Source organism: Cyprinus carpio, chromosome A11 (genome assembly GCF_018340385.1).
Source record: "Cyprinus carpio isolate SPL01 chromosome A11, ASM1834038v1, whole genome shotgun sequence".
NCBI lineage: Eukaryota > Metazoa > Chordata > Actinopteri > Cypriniformes > Cyprinidae > Cyprinus > Cyprinus carpio.
Window position 1 is genome coordinate 3,587,660 of NC_056582.1, and position 25,339 is coordinate 3,612,998.

Below are 25,339 nucleotides of genomic sequence, written 5' to 3' on the forward strand. Positions count from 1 at the left end.
TTGAGAACTTCCAGTAAACAATGGTGCAGGTCTCTGATGGGGGGCTCGCTGGCAGCACCATGGCTATAGAAACTGAGGTCACGCTCATAGTCATTGGTGACGACATGTATGAGAATGTTATTCAGACCGGGTCTGGTGCACAAGCACATCTCTGTGAGCGTAGCCTCTGCGTGAGCTTGCCAAACAGGCGGCAAAGTGCTCATCTGAGGAATGCAGGAGTGCTCACATGAGCCACACCTGTTGCACGCCATTTTGCAGCAAACACTGCTGAAAATATACTCTTTTAGGTGAAATATGCTCTAATAGTCTCGCCGGAGAGCCACAGGGGAGAGACAGCAAGGAGATAATCTGATGATTTAAATAGGCAGTCGCCTCCACCCATTTTGGTGAGCTGAAATGCTACAGGTTTTTACAGCTGCACAAACGTTAACAAATCAGACTTCAGTATTTGGAAATTGGAGGAAAACAGAACTTCCCCCAAGCCGGATTCAGTGTGAGAGAGCGTTTGAAAGGGAACAACAGTCATATTCAGAAAATAAATGAAAACAAATTTGGATATTTATAATCTTTCAACCCTTCTAGCTGTAACTGACATGTTTTGTAACATGAAGCACTTTGAGAAATATGCTAAATTAATATAACAGTGTACAGTCGACACAACTTCTAGATATGCAAAATGTATCAGCATATTGATAAGCTCTGCAGTTTATTTAGAGAGCAAAATGATTAAAGTAAAAATATTTGTTGGCATATGTAGGAAGAAAATAAATGCTTAGATAAAATTGTTGATCAATGTTTTAGAGATTAATTATTCTTAATCTAAATTGTTAATAAACCGTGGGCTGTTGTTCTGCTAGCAATTTATACTTTGTAGCGTTTAACATTGCCTTTAATAAAACGAGGAGCTAAAATAAAACACGTAAATGGCTTTTCAAGGCATTTTAACATTTGCTTTAAGTGTTGTTTTTATTGTATTGTATTTTAATTTTAGGCAGGAAAGGGTTACTTAAACGGAAGTGACGTTTCAGCTCTTGTGCTGTACTCGGAAGTGAATAAGAATGAAGAGAGAAGGGCTGTGAAAGAAGCTAAAGATAGATGAGGAGATGGGTTGAGCGGCTTCAAACTCATCTTACACCCGGAATCAACTCTCCTGTCTGTACACTGTTCGTTTAGTGTAGTAAAAGCAGCAACGCTCGCCGGGGACGTTCTTCTGTCAGCATGCCTGCTAAAGCAAAACAGCATCGTTAAGGAAGAGATTAAACAAATATAAAGAGTATTAAACATAAACATTTAACGTTACAACAACGAGCGCCGTCTGTAACTCTCAGTGAGCAGCCTTTGAGGAGAAGAGACTCATGCACTTTATCAGGACTGAGTGTTCAGTAAGTTACAGACATGTGATGTTTGCATGTTTACGTTTTATTCTCTGGTACTTCATGGGTGTGATATGCTTTTATTGCTTAAAAAAAGAAGCTTCGTGACAGGTTAAACAATCAGAATGAATGTTATGTAGTCTTAACTGTGGGACTAATTTGCTGGCAGTAATAGTGATATGAGTCACTCAACAAAATGCTAAGTTAAATATTGTACACAACAATTTGTTAATTCCACAAATTGTAAATGCATTCTATTTTTTTTTAACACGGGTTGGTTGTAAAAACGTCTAAACCAGTAGGTTTCATACATACACACACACACACACACACACACACACACATATATAATAATATAATATATATATATAATATATATATATATAATATATATATATAATATATATTGGTCAAAGGCGAAAAAAAAGTGTTTAAGCATAAAAAGTGTAATTTTTAAACTGTTGTAGTTTTTTTCCCCAAAAAAATGCAAAACGTTTTCTGTTTTATTTAATTGCAATTTTGTTTTTGTTTTTCTGAGCAAAAAATAAATATCATACATTTTCCTCTTATTTACAGAAGACACCCAGTTAAATGTCATTCAGTGTAACAATCTTGTCAGGCATATTTACAACAAAAATCAATTTATGCCATATTAAAAGACTAGTTACTTTCACCCCAAATACTAATGAGTTTATAATATTGTGTTACACTGAATGACAATGTAACATTATTTCAACCAAATTTTGACATTTTATTCTCCAAAAACTTATTTGAAACCTTAAAAGTAGACCTTTTACTTACATTTAATGGACACAAAATGCTTTTTCTTTGGACACAAAATCACTTTTGTACATTTCTTTTGATGGTGATATATATATATATATAATATATATATGACCCATATATATAATATATATATATATAATACACATGTATATTTTATATATATATATAGATAATACACATGTATAATATATGTGTGTGTATATATATATATGTGTGTATGTATATATGTATATATATATATATATATATATATATATATATATATATATATATAACTAAGAATGTAGGCTATAACCATATTGATAATCCACACATCTGAATATAGAATGCAGCAGTGACTGAAGCATCTTCAATTTAATTTTATCTGTAGGCATTACAAAATATCTTCAGTTTCTAAGCCATGAACCAAACTCTGAGATTAATTCTCACAAACACAGAATCGAAACGAAAAGTATTTGAAAAACCGGTCAGGGGACGGCTCTGTGAACGTGCTCGTCTTGATGCTTTCCAAGTGATGTTCTCGATTCACAACGGTGCAATATAAAACTATTAATTTACAATTATTGATTATGTGGTTAAAAACAGTATATCAAGTTTAATGCATCTTTTCAAGATTATTAGTTAATTTCAACTTCAAAATTATTAATTAGAAATTACTTGTCTACAGAAACATGTATCAATGCTAAAACAGGTTTATATGTTATCATTAAAAAAATCTTTGGAGGAAATGAAGGAGATTTTTACTTCTGGAACCCTGTGTGTGTGTGTGTGTTGATGTTTGTGTTGGTGAGGTCCTTGTATATAGTACATAAAAAGTTTTAATAGTTGTTTTATTTCGAAGTGTGTTATTTGTTAGCATCATATGGTTTCAAATATAAGTACTTTGTTCAGATGTACTATTTTGAGTATGTTGACCGATTTTTCTTCTCATTTGCAGGGGTTCAGAATGCCACTGTGATTTGGAAATGTCTCTGATCCTCTGCCATGCTGAAGACCCCATACTGTGTTGCATTTGTAAATATGAGACTGTTGTTAAATACAGTGCATGCATGTCTAAGTCTGCTGCCACCCTGAAGTTCATGATGGATCTCTCCATGACTGTCTTAAGAGTGTGGGAGTGAACCCTTGGGTATTTGAGCACGATGGAGGGAGACATGGCTGTACAATGGGATACAATAGAGCCGCCCGTTGCTTCTCTGGCCAGTCCATGTTATGGAAATGACAGCCATGTGATATCGTCGCAAGGACCTGAGTGTGAACATGAGACGGTTGATGATTTTGATTGTGAATTCCCTGATGAAGACTTTGATTTGGACGTAGACGAGATTGAAGAGCAAAATACCAAAACTGAGGATTTTAATGATGATCAGCTGCAAGATGGGATTTCTGAGAAAGACATGGAGAAATGTGAAAGAGGAGGAAAAGTTGAATTAGAGAATGCGTTTAGAGACAATGGAGAGACTAGAACTCGCAATGCTGGAACTGGTAGGAAAGGAAAGTCCAGAAAGGGTGGATCAGGGCAGGGGCCTTGCGATCAAACCCCATCATGGACTTCTCCATCCTTCATGTCTCATAAATCCTTGCTTGCGTCCTCTGGGCCCAGCAGACACAAGCAGGTGAAGCGACGAAACCACCATCTGCACAATCACAGCCGCGTACGACAGAAGAACGGGATCCAGCTGGTCATGGTGTGTTGGGATTTCCTGGCAGATTTCGTCAGCCCCTGGTGCATTTCCTGCATCCATATGGTGGTGGAGCTCATCATCTCTTTGACCCACCGCTGTGGGGTTGCTGTTGAATCATCTGCACTTGCACTATACCACTTTGGAACACACATGCTTTACAAAGTGACAGATATTCCAGGCATGACGCGAGATTTGAGGCGACTCCTGGACTGGAGCTGGTGTTCAGGTGTGGCTTTAGTAGAGGGCATTGGCAGGTCTGTGCGTTGGGCTCGACATCCTCTTCTTTCCAGTTTGAGATTTGTTTGTGCCACACTAAGCTCTGGCTCTCAGATGATGAGGTGTGTTGTGGGAAGGCTGGCAGGAGAGAGAGGCAGGAAATGGTGGCTTGCCCTCCAGAGCAGCAGGGTTTGGAGGAAAGTGTCGGACCTGACCATGAGGATTCATGGGTGTTTCTTTAAAAAAGGCGTCATGAGTGAAAGCTCAAACCCAGAGTCTCCCGACAGGGGGGCAGACAGGTGGCAACCTGGCGAAGAACTGCAGAGACTGCTGGCACTAGCAAAGGTAGTGATTTGTGTTTTCATGGAGATGGAAGCATTAATGTCTGATAAGTTAAACAAAACTATATTTTGAATATGAATTATTCTTTTTATGTTTTAGGAGAAAACTGTATCATGATCGGAACGAGCTTATGATTGCAGCATCTGAGCAAATATATATAGTGTACATTTATAAGTATACAGTGCTGCTTGAAAGTTTGTGAACCCTTTAGAATTTCCTATATTTCTGCATAAATATGTCCCAAAAGATCATCAGATTTTCACACAAGTCCGGAAAGTAGACAAAGAGAATCCAATCAAACAAAGGAGACAAAAATATATACTTTGTCATTTATTAATAGAGAAAAATGATCCAGTGTTACATATCTGTAAGTGGCAAAAGTATGAGAATCTTTGCATTCAGTATCTGGTGTGACCCTCTTTTGCAGCAATAACTGCTGGTCAGTCCTGCACAATGGCTTTTAGGAGTTTTAGCCCAGTCCTCAGTACAGAAGCGCTTCTTCTCGTGATGTTGGTGGGTTTCCTCCTATTAACTTGCTTTAGGTCCTTCCACAACATTTCAACTGGATTAAGATCTGGACTTTGATTCGCCGTTTCAAAACATTCACTTTGTTCATCTTTAACCATTCTTTAGTGTAATAACGACTTGTGCTCTTTTTTTGTTGTGCTTTGCTCTCCACAACACACATTTCTCTCTAGATACTCACTTACAGAACACCATTACACCTTTAGAATTTGCTTAGAATTCATTGAACTCAAAAAAATAGCTTGTCGGTCTAAAATTATGACGTATATTTCCATGCATTTAAACTGATTTATTTTAACTTAAATTAAGTTAAATGTACGGATGAGTAAAATTCATGCTAATTTAATGAGATCACACCAATTTCATTTGACATATTCTGTGAATGTTCCCTGAAAATAATTCACTCTTGTTGATCCAACCAGTGTTGTTGCTGTTCAGACTGGTGCCTTCATGCAGAGCTGCATGAGCTTTCTGCATTTTTATGAAAATGGAAAGGCCTCTTAGAGTTTGTTTTTAATGTTTAGTTATTTTGAAAGAGTTCAAATAACATAAAATGATGTTTTTTTGTTTTGTTTTGTTACCATTGTGGTGAAGAGTGGAGCTTGTTCTTAGGTTGTCAACAGCTGTCATACACACATGTAAATGTTCTATGATCGTTTGATTGTGAAGGATAGAAATGCTGACAATATAGACTAAATATAGCGTCACGTGCTGGCCCTCAAACTGATTTCTTTTCTTTTTTCTTTTAATTCTCATATTAATTCTTATGAGAATGTAACAGCCAACATAACACTTGTTCACATGCTAAGTACAATTTTAGTAGCATGCAATTAATGATCAAATAAAAATGTTCTCATGACATTAGCACAGTTACAGCTCATGCAACCTATATCCTAACCACAAAGTCTATACTTCACCATATTGGTAACCTCAAAAATCAACATAAACTCTTTTAAATGTCAAAAATAACTAAACAAACTTTAATATGTCTTTCCCTTTACCAAAAACACATTAAACGGCACTTAATTTCAACATTTATTCTCCTGGTCTATCCCTATGCAAAGCATGCTGGGAACTAGAAGTCCACTGCCCAGTTTCAGTCAATGCAATGAAAATGATTCATGTAGGCCCAACTTAACTTCAATGGTTTAAGTTAACATTTTACAAATGTAATTTTATTTAATATAATAAAATTGAGTGCAAATGACAACTGAATAAAAAAACTAAAGATTTATGTAGTTTTATGTAGTTTTTTCAAGTAAACTGAGCAAACAACTAAAATAATTTTTTGAGTGTGGTAAGCTGTCCTGACCCAGATGCAGCAAAACCAGTCCAAACCATGATACTACCACCACCATGTTTCACAAAATAGGATGAGGTTCTTATGCTGGAAATGAATGCAGTGTTTTTCTTTCTCAAAACATAACGCTTCTCATTTAAACCAAAAAGTCATATTTTTAAACCTTTCTCCAATAGTCCTCTGGCTTTGTCCACATGATCTTTAGCAAACCGCAGACGGGCAGCAATGTTCTTTTTGGAGAGCACTGGCTTTCTGCTTGCAACTCTGCCATGCACAACATATTTGTTTAGTGTTCTGCTGAAGATGGACCCATAAACATTAACATCAGCCAGTGTGAGAAAGGCCTTTAGTTGCTTAGAAGGTACCCTGGGGTCTTTTGCAACTTTGTGGGCTATTGCATGTCTTGCTTTGGAGTGATCTTGTTGGTCAATCACTCCTGGGGAGGGTAGTCTTGATAGTCTTGAATTTCCTCCATTTGTACACAATCTGTCTGACTGTAGATTTGTGGAGTCCAAACTCTTTAGAGATGGTTTTGTAACCTTTTCCAGCCTGATGAGCAACAGCAACTCTTTTTCTGAGGTCCTCAGAGATCTCCTTTGTCCGTGCCATGATTCACTTCCACAAACATGATCAGACTTTGATAGATCCCTGTTCTTTAATTAAAGTAGGGCATGCACTTACACCTGATGGCCATCTCAGTGACTGAAAATACTTTTGTCTGGTTTGTTTGATTTGTCTCTCTGTCAACGTTCAGAACTTGAGTGAAAACCTGATGATCTTTTGAGTTACATTTATGCAGAAATATAGAAAATTCTAAAGGGTTCAAACTTTCAAGCAGCGCTATATATTTTGAAGTTTATACTTAGTTTAAAAAGTGTTATACTGTGTAAAAACAATTTACACAGTAAAATAATTTCTACACACACACACATATATAAATTGCATGATAATATGTATGATATTTAATGCATAGGTGTATTGAATAATCTCCTAAATAATTGTAACCACAGTTATAATACAGTATAATATTTATGTTTACAAAATATAATGCTAATGACAAACAACCAGTTTTTAGTGTAACAAGAAATCTACAAATATTATAATGCATTTTTAACTTTGGTTACAATTATTTATGAAAAGATATAATGCTTTATGATGTACATTATGAATACCTATGTAATGCTTTAAAGTGTTACCAACATATATTTTTACAGTAATCTGTTACACTCGGATGTGCATCACAATACAGAAAAAAAAGATCTGTCGCTACGTCCTTTTCATCAAGACTTCAAGTATTATCCGACTAATAATGGATAAAGTACAGTCAGCTTTGTGCTTCACATCAGGGTTTACTTTGATTAATGACTGACTGACTGTACTTTATGCCACTTACAGTTACTTGCCAAACAAGTGTATTCATAGAAATAAAATATTGATTTGAGTTTATTTTATAATTGTAGAAGAGAGTGTAGAGTGATAGGCGAGACCTGAAACTAATAATATATATATTTATTATTTCACTTTGTCTGTAATCTGTAAACACCTGTAAACGATCTTTGAAATGTTAAAATATGAATGTGTTGCTTAGTGATTTGATGTTGGATACTGTCATTTTATAAAGACAGGTAGCAAATCTTTGAAGCTAAAGTGTGCTTTAACCATTTTATCAACTCTCGCTCTGCTACAGATCCCTGAAGAGGAGCTGGACCCATTTAATGTTCTTGGAGTGGATATTCATGCCACTGAATCAGAGCTCAAGAGAGCTTACAGACAGCTGGCAGTACAGGTGAGATGACCTCAAATCATTGCCTGGAAACATCTATTATATCTCTGCTGAATTGTGGATTATATTTATCTGTGGAGGTTTAATGTATTGTTTGTGTACAGGTTCATCCAGACAAAAACAAGCACCCAGGTGCTGGTGAGGCCTTTAAGGTGTTAAGAGCAGCGTGGGACATTGTCAGTAACCCCGAGACTCGGCGAGAGTATGAATTGTGAGTAGATTGATCTACATACTAAACTGGCACAAACATTTGAATGAAATATTGTCATGAAGAAAATGGCTTCTGTTATTTTGCATTGTGACAATGTTCTCATGACAATTAAATACTGTTACCCACAGATTCTCATTACTCTAATGCAAAGTGATTTTGTTCTCTTAAACCCTTGTGTTGTGTTAAAAATGTAATTTGGTGATCCCAGTCAAAAATGACTTGCCTTTAAAAATAGCTTGAAAATCTCTGATTATGCCATATTGTCACCAAATAATTGGATTCACTCAAAAATTGAGGTGCATATGCTCAGATCAGTGAGGCGTACGATCAGTCTGTTCCTTACAGAAACACAAAGCCTGAGCTAACTGAAAGAGAACAAGATGACAAAAAGATTGAATCCGAGATTTGGTGATAACTTGATTTGGCATAATGAAAGAGAAATCTCTTGTAGGCCAGTTTGTAGATCCCGTTTTTGACCAATATGGTAAGAAAAAAAAGAATCCCAAAAAATTACAAAAATGATCCATTACCCTTGGGGAAGTTGTTGTACCCTGTGTCAGTAAGGTTTAGTCCAATGTGATAACATTAACATTTTTCGGGAAAAACATGAGTGTAATGGTCAAAATGACAACATAACATGAGTGTAATCTGTAAAATGAGAATTACAAAATTATTAAAAACATTGTGTGACTAATTGTTTTAAAAATGACAATAATGAGAATTACAAATGTGACCTGTACATGTTTCTTGGATATAACCACAAATGCGTGAGTCTTGAGTGTTTTTGTATTCATTGGGTTCTATGTCTGCAGGAAGCGTATGGCAGCGACAGAGCTTTCAAAATCCATGAATGAGTTCCTGACTAAACTGCAGGATGACCTGAAAGAAGCCATGAACACAATGATGTGCACTAAATGTGAGGGCAAGCACAAGTGCGTATTACTGATCATCACTTCAGTCTTGTCATTCCATACAAAGCTTGTTTTGTGCTATAAGCAGCATTTCTACGTTCATCTGAGCATGGCCTCTTCCACAGGCGCTTCGAGATGGACCGTGAGCCTGGTGAGGCCCGGTTCTGTGCTGAATGTAGTAAGTGGCACAGCGCCGAGGAGGGAGACCTGTGGGCTGAATCTAGTATGCTGGGACTGCGCATCACATACTTCGCCTTCATGGATGGCAAAGTCTTTGACATCACTGGTAGTTTATTCACATTGCCACTCTCAGAAAATTGCTGTGTATGCATATGTTCAGATAGCTGAGACACATCTCTATGTTCAACAGAGTGGGCAGGCTGTCAGCGAATAAGTATCTCTCCAGACATGCATCGCGTGCCATATCACATCTCCTTTGGCTCGAAAGGTAGCAGCGGCACCAGCCGCCACAGGTAATCACTCTGACTTTCTTCCTAAGATTTGTTCTGTCCTCAGACCATTATGACCTCATCAGTTACTCAAAGGCCATTATGATATCATCACTGTCAGACAGATTCGGAATGCTGATCATTCTATCGATGCAAGTCAGTGGGAGACTTGCACACGTCGGTCTTTAAAGTAACATTTTACAATAAGGTTCCATTTGTTAACATTAGTTAATATGAACTAGGGCTGTATAATAATAGTTAAATGATTATTACAATTACTTTCCTCAAAAATATAGTCACATTTATTAATCAGGTTTGTTGTCATTTTAAACTTTTTTTTTTTATATTTCATTAGAAATGTTGCACTTTCACGTAAGCACAAATCAAGAGAACATGATTTAGTCATAGCAAACTGCACAAACGACCATGTGACTGCCTATATTACTGTACACTTATTTGATCAATAAAAAAATTGCCAATCGTTTTTCTTATATTCCAAAAACAATGTAGTTAAAAAAATATATATGTAAGTCTTTAGATGACGAGGTTTGTAAGATCATGAGAAACAAATTCAGTCAGGGGTTCCCAGACTGGAAATATTTTTAAAATATGCAAATATGCTAATTATGTATCTTGTGATAGAAGTGGTATATGTTGCCAACTGAGATACAAAGATTTACTTTTTGTAACATTTATAAGAACTTGCACATGCTTTTTAAAGTAGAAGTGCACATTTTTTCTTATTGCTCATGGATCAATCTACAAAACAAAGTTTGAAAGGGGTCTGTATTGGGCTGAAAATATAGAAATATAGTTCACTTCAGCATGTCAGTTTGGTGTCAGTATGCCAAAGTGTTGCAGAAATGCAGCCACAGATCCAGATTGAGATGCCAGCATGATCTGACGCTGAGCTGTGTGAAATTTGATATAGATCGAACAAACAGTGTAGGATGACTTAAAAAAATAGGTTTTTGAGAGAAAATCAAGTTTGACACAAATCAGGTTCCATAACTATATGCCAATGCGTTCATAAAGTATAACATTTTATGACAAAATTCAAAATGGCCAGTTGTTAGGTATTGTTTGATTCATGCTGGTAATAACAGGTGCTAAGTTTTGGCACAATATGAGTTGTTGGATCATTGACTCATTGATGCATCATAAAAGAACCGTTTGATCTATCAAAAATCTTTTAAATACTTTTTGCCAGCATTGTCTGATGATGATCTGGTTCAATTTTCATGAAAATTGGAGCAACTGTCTAGAAGGAGTTTTAAAAAGTAGGTTTTTTCAGAAACATTCTAACTGGACAATTTTCATGATGGGAGTATGACATTCGAATCTGCATGAGCCAAGGAAAAAAGTATTTTCCAGCCTGTTTCTAGCCCGTGTGGTTCAAAATTTGGTAGCAATAGGAAGGGTTGAGATAGTTACCCTAAAATTGCTGTGGTTAATGTTCAAACTGTCCTCTATTTGTGTACCAAATTTCCCACAAGTGGTCCTATGGACTGCCATAGACTTGAGCAGAAGAACAATAACAGGAGGTGCCTGTTCACTTCTGGAGCTTGGCCCCTAATTAACTGCCTGTATGTAACTGTAATGAGAGTCTTCATGTTGAACTCTTCTTTCGGCGTCCTCTAGATCCCCCCCAGATCACGCACCAGGTGGAGGCTCACCTGCAGACCTGCAGGACTTCTTCAACCGCTTCTTCCAGGGTGGAGCTCCCAGTGACATGTCTGCTAACGGAGGATTCTTCCCAACAGGAAACCCGCCTCATCATTCCTCGGGAGCAGCTGCAGGGACCTCAACAACGTTTTCAGGATCTTCTCCACAAACAGGGTTCTTTAGTCCAGGGGCCCAACGGGGCGACCCCAGCGAACACTGGACTGACGGAGGAAAGCCCCCACGCCGACGCAAGAAAGTCCGCAAGCCATTCCAGCGCTGAGAAATGCAATATTATACAGAGATGGAGTACTGTCTGGTGCCATGTTTTGACATGATATTGGCCAACTAGTGCAACAAAACGAGGATGGAATCTTTCGACCTCTGTTGAGCATTTAAGTGTTGGCGCTTTGAAGCTTCCTGATACAGAATGAAATGGCAAGATCAAATTTCATGGAGGAGCAATCAAAGAAGGATGCAAGAAGAAGATCTTTGCTGTTTCATGTTTGAAGTCCTTTTTCATTTTTTTCTCTTTTTTTTTTTTGTCACAAATTAACCTACATTCAAGCATCTCAAATAACATTCTTTGAAGAAACAGAAGGACTCATGAGTCATGAGTAGATTTCCTGGTATATCTGAAGAATAGTTGACCCAATGTTAAAAATTGTCACTATTTATTCACCTGCATGTTGTTCCAAGCCTTTATGCCTTATTTTTGCTTTGAATCTTCTCAGAGCTTTTTTTTCAGTAGAAGGTCAAGCTCCAGGACAAACAAAAAATACCCAACATTATAACATTATAGACCATGTGACTTAAGTATGCTACATTTTAAGTCTTCTAAAGACGTCAGTTAGCTTTGTGCGACAACAAAATACCCGAATTTAAGCTGTTCACTGATTATGTTCTTCTCCAGCATAGCTATTAAATTTGGCCCAGGTTTGATTTGATGGTCATGTGATACATGATAACCAATGGTGTTTAGTATTAACAAGCTCAAACCTTTCGTAGTCCATTTCTGAGTCTCAGTGGAGGGGAGCTTTAGTAGCAAATAAAAGTTTCCTTTTGTTTTTGAGATTGATCGACCTGGTTACTATGAACCACATGAAGATTCTTGCCCCCCAACCCCCTCCCAGAAAAAAAAAAAAATATTTGTTTGAGTAAAAAAAAAGAGAGTTTGAAAAGACATGAGGCTAATAGTGGAATTTTTATTTTTGGGTGAAGTTTTACTTTAAAGATGTTTGGTTTTGTCAGGTTTGAAATGGTGAATCTGATGGAAAATGTTCACAGTGTGGCTGAATGTTTTGTAATGTATGAACACATAAGGATTAATGTGACCTCAGGGATGACTTTCTCCTCATCTGCTATTAGTAAGAGAACAGAAAGAAGACGTAGCTGAAATTTCCAGATGCTCCTGGTGTTACCGTATAGAGCTCATGCAATCCCGAGGAATTGTTTTACCAGTTCCTCAAGCAGTTCATATTAAAACCAGATTTAATTTTGTTTCATTGTTTAAATCACTTGTTTAGGAGAGAATTACTTTAAATATCTACAAATATTTTATTGTAGAAAAAAAAAAAAAAAAAAACCTCAACATGGGTTAATATTCCAGAGACTGATCATCAGCTACTCACTTAATCTGAATGAAGTTTTGGATCAGAAGATGAAAGAATCGAGAGGGATTTTCTGCTAACTGGAGCTCTTGGCTGATTTGGTTTGTGTTTGTTTATGTAGTGCATCTCTGGAGCTGGAAGAGCCTCCAATGTGCACTGTATTTAGAATAAGGGGGAAAAAAAGGATACCAGTCAAAATTTAAACGAGCTGAAGCACACATGTAGCGGTGTGTGAATCTTAAATGTCTGAATGGATATATTTTGAAGTCTAAAAAGGGTTTGATGTGAAAACCCCAGAGCCCCCCTTTATGAGGAAGTCCTCTTGTCACTTTTGACCACTTTTTTAACACTCAGGAACCATTTTAAAAGAGAGTTGCTTCCTTCATCCACGGGAGCCATCATTCCAGGCCAACAGAACCTGCAATGTCCAAACCTGACGTCTTTGGCTCATGACATCATGGGCAGCGTTTTCTTTATTTTACAGTAGACCCAAAATACTTCACGACACAACTGCTTTCCCTCTGTACAGCTGAACATAAAAGCGTACTAATACATACCTGTTCATTTTCATATGTTCTCAACTTCTCAGAAATGCTTTCAGGAACTTCCTGTTCAGTTTTACTTAAAAGTCCTGATAAAGGATCTTGTTTAACAACAGAAATCCCCAGAATATTAAAGAGACTCCAGAATTATAGTCAGAATGTTGTTTTGCTCTTTGTCAGTCCTCTTTCAGACTGTGACTCCACCTTAAGAGATTTCAGATGGAGAAAGCATAAAGTGGGTATAATGGTTTAATGTGGTTGCTCAGTCATTCAGAATGACTGACCACACTGTAACTATAGTTGAGTCGAACTCAATGGTTGTTTACTCAATGGTTCGATTGCGTAATTGTTACTGAATCTTTAGGGGAAACTTGAGTTTTGTAAATGTTTACCATCAGTCAGATTTCAAAACTATTCTAATGTTCTTTTCTTTACAGCAGAAACGTTCTGTTGACAATGGCAAGTGTTATTTAATTTCTATTCACAGCTGTTAATTGAAGTGGTATAATAGAAATAAAACAGACAGTTTATTATTGCACTAAACTGATGTTAAGGCATTACTGACCATTTGAACAAAATAATGGCGTTTTGTGTAAACAACAAAAAAAGGAGTAGCTCATATGTTGCTTTTGTTTGACAAATGCATTTGTTATATACAGTGGGTATAGAAAATAATCTTTAAAAGAATCACATTTTGTTGCTTTGCATCCTGAAATGAAGACGGACAGTTTTTGCTTCATCCAGCTGTATTTACTCAATGCAATTGAGAGATAAAACACCAACATGTCAGAAAAAACAAATACAATAAAACAGATTTTTGCTATTGTACCATTACCATTTATGACCGTAAACAGCTGTCATATTAACATTTATATAATTTCTGCAAATCTAATAACTTTTAGCATTTCACTTGATTAAACTTCATTTTGATCTGTCACCTTTCATGAGAACATTATAGTGGATATTGTTCGAGCATTACAGAACTATGCCCCTTTTCCAAAGAGGTTTTGTTGATTGTAAACTAATCCAGTATTTGCTATAAATTCACTTGGATCACATCCTTTTCTAGTCATAAGCACATTGGCGCTGACATGAAGCCAATGCAAGACAGCTTTTGCACATAAAAGGGCATCCATGGTCCTCTCTGTGCTCTTTAACACACTTTCCCCATAAGCCTCTTAGTTCTCAAAGTTTTTCCATTGCGACAACAAAACAATGATTTGTGTTTTTTCAAATAGAAAGTCTCCATTATTTAATATTTCAGTAAATGAAGCCAAGATGAGCCATAAAATGAAGAAAGGTTGCTGTATGTGAAGACATCAAGGCTGCACATCCGCTTCTCTCTGTGATGTACACTACCGGTCAACAGTTAATTAACTGTAAAACATGATATGATCTGAAACATTTACACAACATTACCATGAAAATGAGGCAAAACAGTTTCCTCTTTGTCTTGAAAATATAACCAACTTCTTCCAAAAAAATAAAACTTACTGATAAATACATTGCAGATAAGTACTATAATATATATATTTTCTCCTGAAAAGCTACAGCCTTAAATTAATACTTGAATACGCCACTAAATCTTACCATAAAAATAGCATCCTTAAGGACATAAGATTATGCATAACAATACAAACGTACACATCAACTTGGACATACACATAAGCTTTTGTCTTAGAGCATCATAATATTTTTTATCATATCTTTCCAGCAAGTGCCGCCACGACTTTATCAATTACGCTGGAGTCCAAATATGCGATTATTCCTCCTTGGTTCGCCCATCTGTCCACACCTTGACTCTCGGTGTGAGGTTGATGGTAGGTCAGTTCAGCTGCGTGTCCCTTGTTTGCGTTGACGTGGGCACGCAGGCACTCGCTCAGATCCGAGACGCCGCCGCCCAGCGCCCTCAGAAGTGCATGAGGAGCGCACGAGTCCCACTTGAACGTGCTGCCTTCGGAGAGCACATACACATCCACCAGACCCTGGACCACGCACAGAATCTTGTATCCGGCGCCGGACGCGTACATCAGCGAGCCGTTGGAAATGACTGCTAGCGCATTCTTCACAGCCGGCCTCTCGCTGGAGCTCAGCAGCACAGACAAATAATCTTTCTTTTGCGGACAGAACGGCCTGCGCTTGGTGACGGAGCAAATGTTCACATCTCCATACGAAACACCCCAGACGTGCTGGCCTTTCCATCTACAATCACCACAACATGAAGACATTAAAGGGTTAGTTCACCCAAAAAATGAAAATTCTGTGGTTAATTACTCTCCCTCACGTTGTTCCAAACCCGTAAGACCTCGGTTCATCTTCAGAACACAAATTAAGATATTTCTGATCAAATCCAAGAGCTTTCTGACCCTGCATAGACATGTTCAAGGCCCAGAAAAATATCTTAATTTGTGTTCTGAAGATGAACAAAACCTTTGATGAAGTTTTCTGTTTTTAAGGTGAATCTTTAACACAACAGGAGGGAAATTGATAAAAAAATCCACCACAATGCAAAAGGCATTTTACACAACAGGAGGGAAATTGATACAACAATCCATTTTAGAGTTATATGTCTTTGAGATCAGATGTTTCATTGGTTCACACATCAAATAAGATGGTGATGGTGGACTTGAAATACAAAAATGCTGAAGTACAACTGCAAAAATTCACAAAAGACAGACAACTGACAAACAAACTGGGAGATCTGGATGCAGATCTGTTTTATGGTTGTTTTAACAAGGCCTTGTTTCTTGCAGTATGCAAAATTTCAAGGATTAATCTGTATATTTTTAAATAACATACTTAGTTTATCATTTTACTTAGCTAGAAATGTGAGAGTCAATACAGTTATATGCCCCTAAAATTCAGGAGATTGGGGCAAAAATGCCCCTGTCTCGTGTCTATATCATATGGTATAATTATTACACGGCTCTTCTGGGTAACAGCAGTCGGCGCTGTACTCTTCTTCCGAGCTCATCTGGTAACTAGCACAGGCTCGGCGCAGTCGGCGCTGTACTCTTCCTTGAACAATTTTTTTCTTGGTGGAAGCTTTGCGTTTGTTTAGCTAATAAAATATTAAATCTTGATTCAAGATGGTGTATAGAATTGTTTAATTATGTCATCCTGGTATCGCGGACTCGCTCTCGTTTCATACAAACGCAGCTGCTGCCATTTTGATATGATTGTTTTGTACGCTGTAATGGATTATAAGAGAACTAACAAACTGTTAAGGTTTTAAAACATTTTCGTCTTGATTCTTTTATTGCCTTAATTATTTTGTGGTGAAATTAGGGCTGGACGATATGGCCAAAATTTATATCACAATATATTTCTTAATTTCGGTCGATACAATATAATTCCGATATCGATATGAACACTATTAAAAAAAGCCTCGTAAAAACTGCCAAGAACACCCACAACAGATGTCTGTGCATACAAACTAATAAAAAATGAATTTGCCAAGTCTGACACCTCATGTAAAACCATATTTTAGAAGAAAAAAAAACCTGCACAATAAATTAATGTTCACCTTTTATTTGTATTTAGCATTCGTACAAACAAGAAATGTGAAATCACTGTAAAAATATGTCTCAGACTCACCTTATTAATATTAATATCTTTAACTTCAAACTATAGGCTAATATACACTACCAGTCAAAAGTTTTGAACAGTAAGATTTTTAATGTTTTTAAGTCTTTTGCTCACCAAGCCTGCATTTATTTGATCTAAAGTACAGCAAAACCAGTAACATTTTGAAATATTTTTACTATTTAAAATAACTTTTATTTGAAAATATTTTAAAATGCAATTTATTCCTGTGACTTCAAAGCTAGATTTTTAGCATCATTACACCAGTCACATGTTCCTTCAGAAATCATTCTAATATTCTGATTTGCTACTCAAAAATAATTTATTGTTATGTTGAAAACAGCTGAGCAGAATTTTTTGGGTTTCTTTGACTAATAGAGAGTTCAGAAGAACAGTATTTATCAGAAACAGAAATCTTTTGTAACATTATACATGTCTTTATCATCACTTTTTTTTATCAAAGCATCCTTGCTAAATATAAGTATTAATTTATATAAATAAAAAAAAAACATACTGACTCCATTTAACAAAAAAAACAAACTCTGGGGATTTCCAAGCTTTTGTTGATCTTTGGATGTTATATTCAAATAGAATGCAGTTATTTTAAATAGTAAAAATATTTCAAAATGTTACTGTTATTGCTGTACTTTGAAAATATATTCAAATAGAATGCAGTTATTTTAAATAGTAAAAATATTTCAAAATGTTACTGTTTTTGCTGTACTTTGGATCAAATAAATGCAGGCTTGGTGAGCAGAAGAGAATTAAAAAAAAAAAAAAAAAAAAACTTAATCTTACTGTTTTGACTGGTAGTGTAGGCTGATTATTCTTATAGATTAAAACAAATGTGCTTCAGCCATTATAGAGAGTATGAAAAGTGCTATGAGTTACTGTAGAAAAAAAAGAGCAACAACAAAATCATGTTGCTGGAGACGGGCTTATTATTGAAAATGCAAGCTGACTCTCTGCTAGCAGGAGTCGCTGAGAGAGCGACAGAACTACCGGTTTCTCCAGTAACGGATGTAATCAAAGCAGCTCCACCCACGAACGCTTCTTTATCAGATGAAATGCAAATGCCATCGAAACTTTTCTGAAGACAGTCCTTTCCAACCCCGTGACATGTTTGTTTTGATTTTGAACTGTGCAGTGCTCATGTTTATTCAGCGAAGTCAAACGGCACAGATGAATCAATGTATGGGAAACACTAGTAATGCATATCAAAATATCAGAAATGTGTTTAAAAATCATATCAACGTTATTGAAAATATATATTGTGATATCTATTGATACTGAATTATTGTCCAGCTCTAGGTGAAATGTTGTGTAATATGTGGTGTGCCTGCACCGTTTCTCTTAAATGTCCGTTTAGTTTGAATTTGCCGCTTGCTCGCAACTGCTGTCTTCACGGAAGCTTTGCGTTCAAATATTATTAACTCAAATCAATATTTTGCATCTAATTATTTACTTATGTGGCAAGTAGCTGTATAATAAGCGGGATAATGTACATCCAGCCGGTTGTTGTGAGAACACACGAGTGCTGTTTTTGTCCCAAATAGCATGAGAGCAAATGTGATCTTGCGCAATAAATTAAAAAAAATAAAATAATATTGTGTTATATTTTAGACAAAATATTGTCTGTTTGAATAAATAATGAATTAATTAAATGCATTCACCGCCATCTACTGACAGTTTCTTTTCCTATTTATAGTATCATTTCATAAAATAAATAAATTATAATAATTTCATTTTTCCATATTAATAAAATAAATTAAAGGGATAAGTCAACCAAAAAATACAATTAAAATATTTAATTTAGTGATTTTGCAACTGTGTACTATGTCTTGTCCAAAGAGGTGGACTGTTTCACCATTTTTGAAAAAAAAAAAAAAAAACCCATGGACCCATGCCGCAAAAATACGATCATCATATGTTAAATTCTAATGAACTGACTTTTTGAAAATAAGACATTAAAATAACTGACTAATAACCTTTTCATTGCTATGAAATTACTGAACCTAAATATAACTGCTTGATAAAAAAAATGTTCATCTAAAATAAAAAAATGGCAGAGTTTTTTGCATCTTTTTGTGGTTTTCAGTTTCAATTATTGTTTTTTATTATATTAAAACAATATTCTCAACACGTTTTCTTGTTAACACTGCTAAAGCAGCACTCTTACCCTTTACCCGTGGAGTCTTTTCGGTTGAACGGCTGGTTAATGACACCCATGACCGGTTGGCCAGTGGAACGTAAGTAAACCCCAATCAGAACCAGAGCACATGGAAGTCCGAACCGACAAAAGCCTTCCTCTGGCTCCTCTTCCTCTTTCCCTTCAATGTACTGACTTGTAGCATCTGTCAAAAGAAAGTAACCAAATACATGTGTTAATGATGAATGAATGAATGAAGCATTTATATAGCGCTTAATTGTGGATTGCTGTACACCCAAAGCACTTTACAATCATATCATGGGGTCTCTCCTCAACCACCACCAGTGTGCAGCATCCACCTGGATAATGCAACAGCAGTCACAGTACAACAGCGCACACCAGCCATAGGTGGAGAGGAGATAACCTGAACAATTCACACACCAGGAAAAAAAATAAGGCTCATAAACATAACTGGTTGGTTTGTTCGATGTCCAGAATCAACAAATCTTTCCAGTTTTAAGTTTCACAGTATCTCCTAACTAGTTCTGCAACTTCTGATACGCAAAAACAAACACTTGTACACGTATGTACAACCTCGGATTAAGGAAGTATCCCCTCAGTTCTTTGGTTTGTTAAATATTTATGCTATGTAGTTAATTACTGAACGTGGAATTCATTTGAAATTGAATGTTGTTAGTTATATGCTGTACAGTTTAATGTGTGTTTAATGAGTAGGCCCACAATTATACCGCACACTTTGCATTATCTATGCTGATTTAAATGGCACTGAGAACACAGTCAAATTAGTCAAAATATTTCATAACGATGTGTAGGACTTGAAAGACGAGCCTTTTAGTGGAGTCATGATATGTCACAGTAACTGGCATGCCCATAAAAATAAATGTTTGGTTTGATCTTAGTGCTGAATGTAACCAATAGAAAAATGTCTGATTAAAAAAAAAATGCAATAATAGTTAAAGGACACCTTTTAATTTATAATTTGTCTTGAATCTCATTTTGTTCCAAACATTTTGAGAAAATCGTGGTGTGAAATTAGTCTCGTGAATCGTATCGCATCGTGAGTTGAGTGAATCGTTACATCCCTACAGCGCACACGTTCTTTAAACTCGATATACAGCAGTCTGTGACGATGTAATCTAGTGTACACTAAACCTGGTATTGTGAACTATGAATTGTTGGCTGTATAACCAATCGCTTGTCATGTTCCTTATTTTGATTTAAAAAAGTTATAAAAGGATAAATGAATTAAATAAATTAGCGAAGTAAAAATCTGGACAGAAAATAAATACACTACCGATGGGATCAATCCAGATGCCCACATCAGCTGGGCTGATGGACAGCTGCAGAGATTCAGCTGCCTCATCTCTAATCTGAAGGTCCTGGTGGATCACCTTGGTCAGGAGCGACGCAGCGTTTTGATTACCATCCAGAACTTTAGCCAACAGAGCAGTCGTGTCTTCTTCTTGAGCACATACAGTCACAATTACACTCTCCCCTGAAAGAAATACAGTTCACATCAATTCCAGTCAAACGGTGCTAATTATTTGATTAATACTTTGACTACAGCTCTGAGATTAAGTGTTCTTGGCCATCAGAGATGCCTAAACAATTTCTGAAAAGCAAAAGCATACCTGCAAATTCCAGACTTGGGAAAAAAAAATTCTAATTTTTTTTTTAGAATCAGCAGTCGAAATTATTTCAGAAAATTACTAGAATGATAAACCACATATTTCTGTGTAATAAATGATTTACCACAGTTACCCCTGTACACAAATCACTTGTGAACACTACTTTATTAGGCATCATAAGGTTGTAAGATGAAAAGAAAATGCCATTTGCCATTGCCAGCTGTTCTGAAGACATTCTGATAAACGTTCATATACAGTAACCGCCTCCCAAATAAAAACTTCCCGGGAGTTACACAAATCTTATGAATGGCCTATTTCAATGTCAGAAGTTTGCAGGTATGAAAAACAGTGGAAGACAATTATTCTCTGGCATCTTCTGGACACCTAAAAACCAACACAAGCATTTCAATGTCATGCTAAGTATTCCGCAGCTCTTCCAATATACTCATAAAATACTCCATAATGATGGCTATGACTTTATTATAATAATGCAAATATTTGCCTACCAGGTACCGTGGGAACAACCTAACCACTGGCTTTATCCCATCTGAGTTTAAAACTGTTTGCATAACCACAATTCAAATCCTGACATATTCACCGACTCGACTCAGGCTAAAAGCTACTTGAATCCAAACTTACAGCATCTTCACTGTCCTCACTGTGATTTGTCTGGATCTGTCTGCTTCATTTCACAAAAATCACCCACCGCTGCTATTAACTGAGAAGCGCATCTCTAATCAGTGCTTTTAGAATGCCTATCCTATTTGATAATTGGACCCATCAAGTGCTGTGGTCATGTTGTGAGCAATGCCTTAAAAAACCCTGTGAAATAGAAAAGATCAGAAAACCATTAATTTGAGTTTAATGTAAACAGGGTCTGTCACTGCAGTTGCAAAGGATTTCTTTTCTGCATCTTGCATCCTAATAGGGAATCCCACAAACCCGATTCCACAAAAGTTGAGACACTGTACAAATTGTAAGTAAAAAAAGGAATGTAATAATTTACAAATCTCATAAACTTATATTTTATTCACAATAGAATATAGATAACATATCAAATGTTGAAAGTGAGACATTTTGAAATGTCATGCCAAATATTGGCTCATTCTGGATTTCATGAGAGCTACACATTCCAAAAAAGTTGGGACAGATAGCAATAAGAGGCCGGAAAAGTTAAATGTACATATAAGGTACAGCTGGAGGACCAATTTGCAACTTATTAGGTCAATTGGCAACATGATTGGGTATAAAAAGAGCCTCTCAGAGTGGCAGTGTCTCTCAGAAGTCAAGATGGGCAGAGGATCACCAATTCCCCCGATGCTGCAGTGAAAAATAGTGCAGCAATATCAGAAAGGAGTTTCTCAGAGAAAAATTGCAAAGAGTTTGAAGTTATCATCATCTACAGTGCATAATATCATCCAAAGATTCAGAGAATCTGGAAGAATCTCATAACAATGTGCATAAGGGTCAAGGCCGGAAAACCATACTGGATGCCCGTGATCTTCGGGCACTTAGACGGCACTGCATCACATACAGGAATGCTACTGTAATGGAAATCACAACATGGGCTCAGGATAGGGCTGGGCGATATATCTAACGATATGATCATGCGCATCTAGTCAGTAAATCTGGTTCCTTGATTACCGTTAAATCGCCATCACCTGCTTTCAAATGGAGCGGCATTTAATAGACAGAGCCGTAGATCACTGACAAGCTACGCAATATCGCGTTCATTATCCCAGATGAATCGCCTTCGATAATAAACGCGATATTGCGTACCTTGTCAGTGATCTACGGCTCTGTCTATTAAATGCCGCTCCATTTGAAAGCAGGTGATGGCAATTTAACGGTAGTCAAGGAACCAGATTTACTGACTAGATGCGCATGATCATATCGTTAGATATATCGCCCAGCCCTAGCTCAGGAATACTTCCAGAAAACATTGTCGGTGAACACAATCCACCGTGCCATTCGCCATTGCTGGCAAAACTCTATAGGTCAAAAAAGAAGCCATATCTAAACATTATCCAGAAGCGCAGGTACTTTCTCTGGGCCAAGGCTAATTTAAAATGGACTGTGGCAAAGTGGAAAACTGTTCTGTGGTCAGACGAATCAAAATTTGAAGTTCTTTTTGGAAATCTGGGACGCCATGTCATCCGGACTAAAGAGGACAAGGACAACCCAAGTTGTTATCAGCGCTCAGTTCAGAAGCCTGCATCTCTGATGGTATGGGGTTGCATGAGTGCATGTGGCATGGGCAGCTTACACATCTGGAAAGGCACCATCAATGCTGAAAGGTATATCCAAGTTCTAGAACAACATATGCTCCCATCCAGACGTCGTCTCTTTCAGGGAAGACTTTGCATTTTTCAACATGACAATGCCAGACCACATACTGCATCAATTACAACATCATGGCTGCGTAGAAGAAGGATCCGGGTACTGAAATGACCATAGAAAACATTTGGCTCATCAGAAAGAGGAAGATGTGACAAAGAAGGCTTAAGACAGTTGAGCAACTAGAAGCCTGTATTAGACAAGAATGGGACAACATTCCAATTCCTAAACTTGAGCAACTTGTCTCCTCAGTCCCCAGACGTTTGCAGACTGTTATAAAAAGAAGAGGGGATGCCACACAGTGGTAAACATGGCCTTGTCCCAACTTTTTTGAGATGTGTTGATGCCATGGAATTTAAAATCAACTTATTTTTCCCTTAAAATGATACATTTTCTCAGTTTAAATATTTGATATGTCATCTATGTTGTATTCTGAATAAAATATTGAAATTTGAAACTTCCACATCACTGCATTCTGTTTTTATTCACAAGTTATACAGTGTCCCAACTTTTTTGGAATCGGGTTTGTACTTGGCCCATCCTATATTGTCTAAAACAGAATGCTTGGCTCCTTTAAGAAATCATACAGTTTCTTACACCTCTGCTTAAAGGACAGCACAAAGTACTTCAACTATGATAAAATTATCTGAATATGCTTTAACTGTTAAACTGTTTTCACATTTGCATAATTTTATCTGATTTTACTTTTCCATGTAGTCATCAAAAACAACACTTGCCATGCAAAGAAATATGTATTTGTTGTCACATGATCTACAGCTTTACATATTCCAGTGGAGTTAAAATTCAAATAACAAGTGCCACAAGAGTGGTGAAAATTTGAATTCAATTGCATACTGAAATCCTTTCAAATGCAGCACAGAATCAAAACGCTTCTAAGGGTAACATACCAAGTCCATTCTCAAACTTGTTTGACTCCTCTCCTTGAATAAAGCCAGTCAGCTCTGGAAACTATAAAGCAAAAATGGAGAATGTTTAGGCATCAAGATGATAAACTTGACTAAAATGAAATTTGATTTCGGTGAAAGTTTTAAATTTAAGAACCTGGGCACAAACATCATGGCGAATCATTTCCTGTATCAACACATCAGCAAGCGTCTTAAAGTCCTGGACGAATTTCTTGTTTTTGTCAGCTCCTGTCTTCTCTTGTACCAAAAGTTCAAAAAGTGATGCTTCCTGTCGACAGACCCGTGCCACATTGGCAGCTTTTTCTGCCACGTTCAGGAGCAACCGCAGCAACTCTGCCATACCTGAGGCCTGTGAACCACACATAAACAAGTTCAGCTCTATATACTGGATAGTCAGCGGTACAGTTTTACAAGTATGTCAGTAACGTTTCAACACACTAAACAGGTCAAGTCAAAATCAGGGCATGTTACAAAAATATTAGCAAACTAAAAAAAGACTCTCATTAACTAAGTGGGACAAAAGGGAAAAGCACCATGATGCCAGAAGAAAAATAAAAAAAATTCTGAATGTCTTTCTGCAAATCACAGCTTGACTCAAAGAGGTAACTATATAAACACATTAGAGTCGTGAGTATCATGGTGATGTTTGCAAAGAGCTCTGATAAAAATCATAACCCTGAAGACAAATGTTATGTGAATTTGAACATAGTGAGTGTATTATTATTATTTTTTATCAATGCACAAATGCATGTAAAATTATATTTTGATGATTTATTGCTAAGTATTATACAGATCTGATGAACTTGTATAGACATTTCCCTTGCAGATTCAGCTGACCCAACTATCAGAGTGTTACAGAGTTCACATCATCTCTGTGGTTTAGTCCTGACACCCAGGGTCCAACAGACACACACAAAGAAACAAACAAACGCGCAGACACTCAAAGACAGAACTCATAAACGTGTACATGAAGAAGCGCAGAGACAGACAGACACACACACACACACACACACACTGCACACATCTCTGCACAGAATCGAAATGCTCCTTATTAGAAGACAGATCCAGCAAGCAAGGTAAAGACATGATAATGACAGCTCATACCATTGAAATAAATCTGTGGTGGTTAGGTGTCCTTGAGCTGAAGTTGAGTGCTTCCTGTATGTCACAGTCACAGTGCTGTACTGATCCTCCGTCTGAAAGCGCGCACACACTTCATCTCTGCTGCGTGACGCCAGCGGATTTTAACCATAGACTGAAGATTTTAACGCAGATTAAGTAACGGGAACGCCTCGGAA

General features: G+C 36.8%; 2 protein-coding genes across 2 annotated transcripts; one reads left to right on the forward strand and one right to left on the reverse strand.

Moving 5' to 3' along the window:
- Positions 1-1,025: 1,025 nt before the first annotated feature.
- dnajc14 (DnaJ (Hsp40) homolog, subfamily C, member 14) lies at positions 1,026-13,547 on the forward strand. Its single transcript, XM_019071586.2, has 8 exons — positions 1,026-1,382; positions 3,097-4,405; positions 7,915-8,013; positions 8,115-8,221; positions 9,034-9,153; positions 9,258-9,418; positions 9,503-9,605; positions 11,223-13,547. Exons 2-8 carry the CDS (start codon positions 3,302-3,304, stop codon positions 11,524-11,526), a joined length of 1,998 nt encoding a protein of 665 aa, XP_018927131.1. The 5' UTR covers positions 1,026-1,382; positions 3,097-3,301; the 3' UTR covers positions 11,527-13,547.
- A 576-nt stretch (positions 13,548-14,123) lies between these two features.
- Positions 14,124-25,339, reverse strand: inpp1 (inositol polyphosphate-1-phosphatase). The gene is made up of 6 exons (XM_042765934.1): positions 25,146-25,339; positions 24,178-24,390; positions 24,024-24,084; positions 20,445-20,645; positions 19,160-19,334; positions 14,124-15,597 (listed from the first exon to the last, which is right to left on the reverse strand). Exons 1-6 carry the CDS (start codon positions 25,146-25,148, stop codon positions 15,096-15,098), a joined length of 1,155 nt encoding a protein of 384 aa, XP_042621868.1. The 5' UTR covers positions 25,149-25,339; the 3' UTR covers positions 14,124-15,095.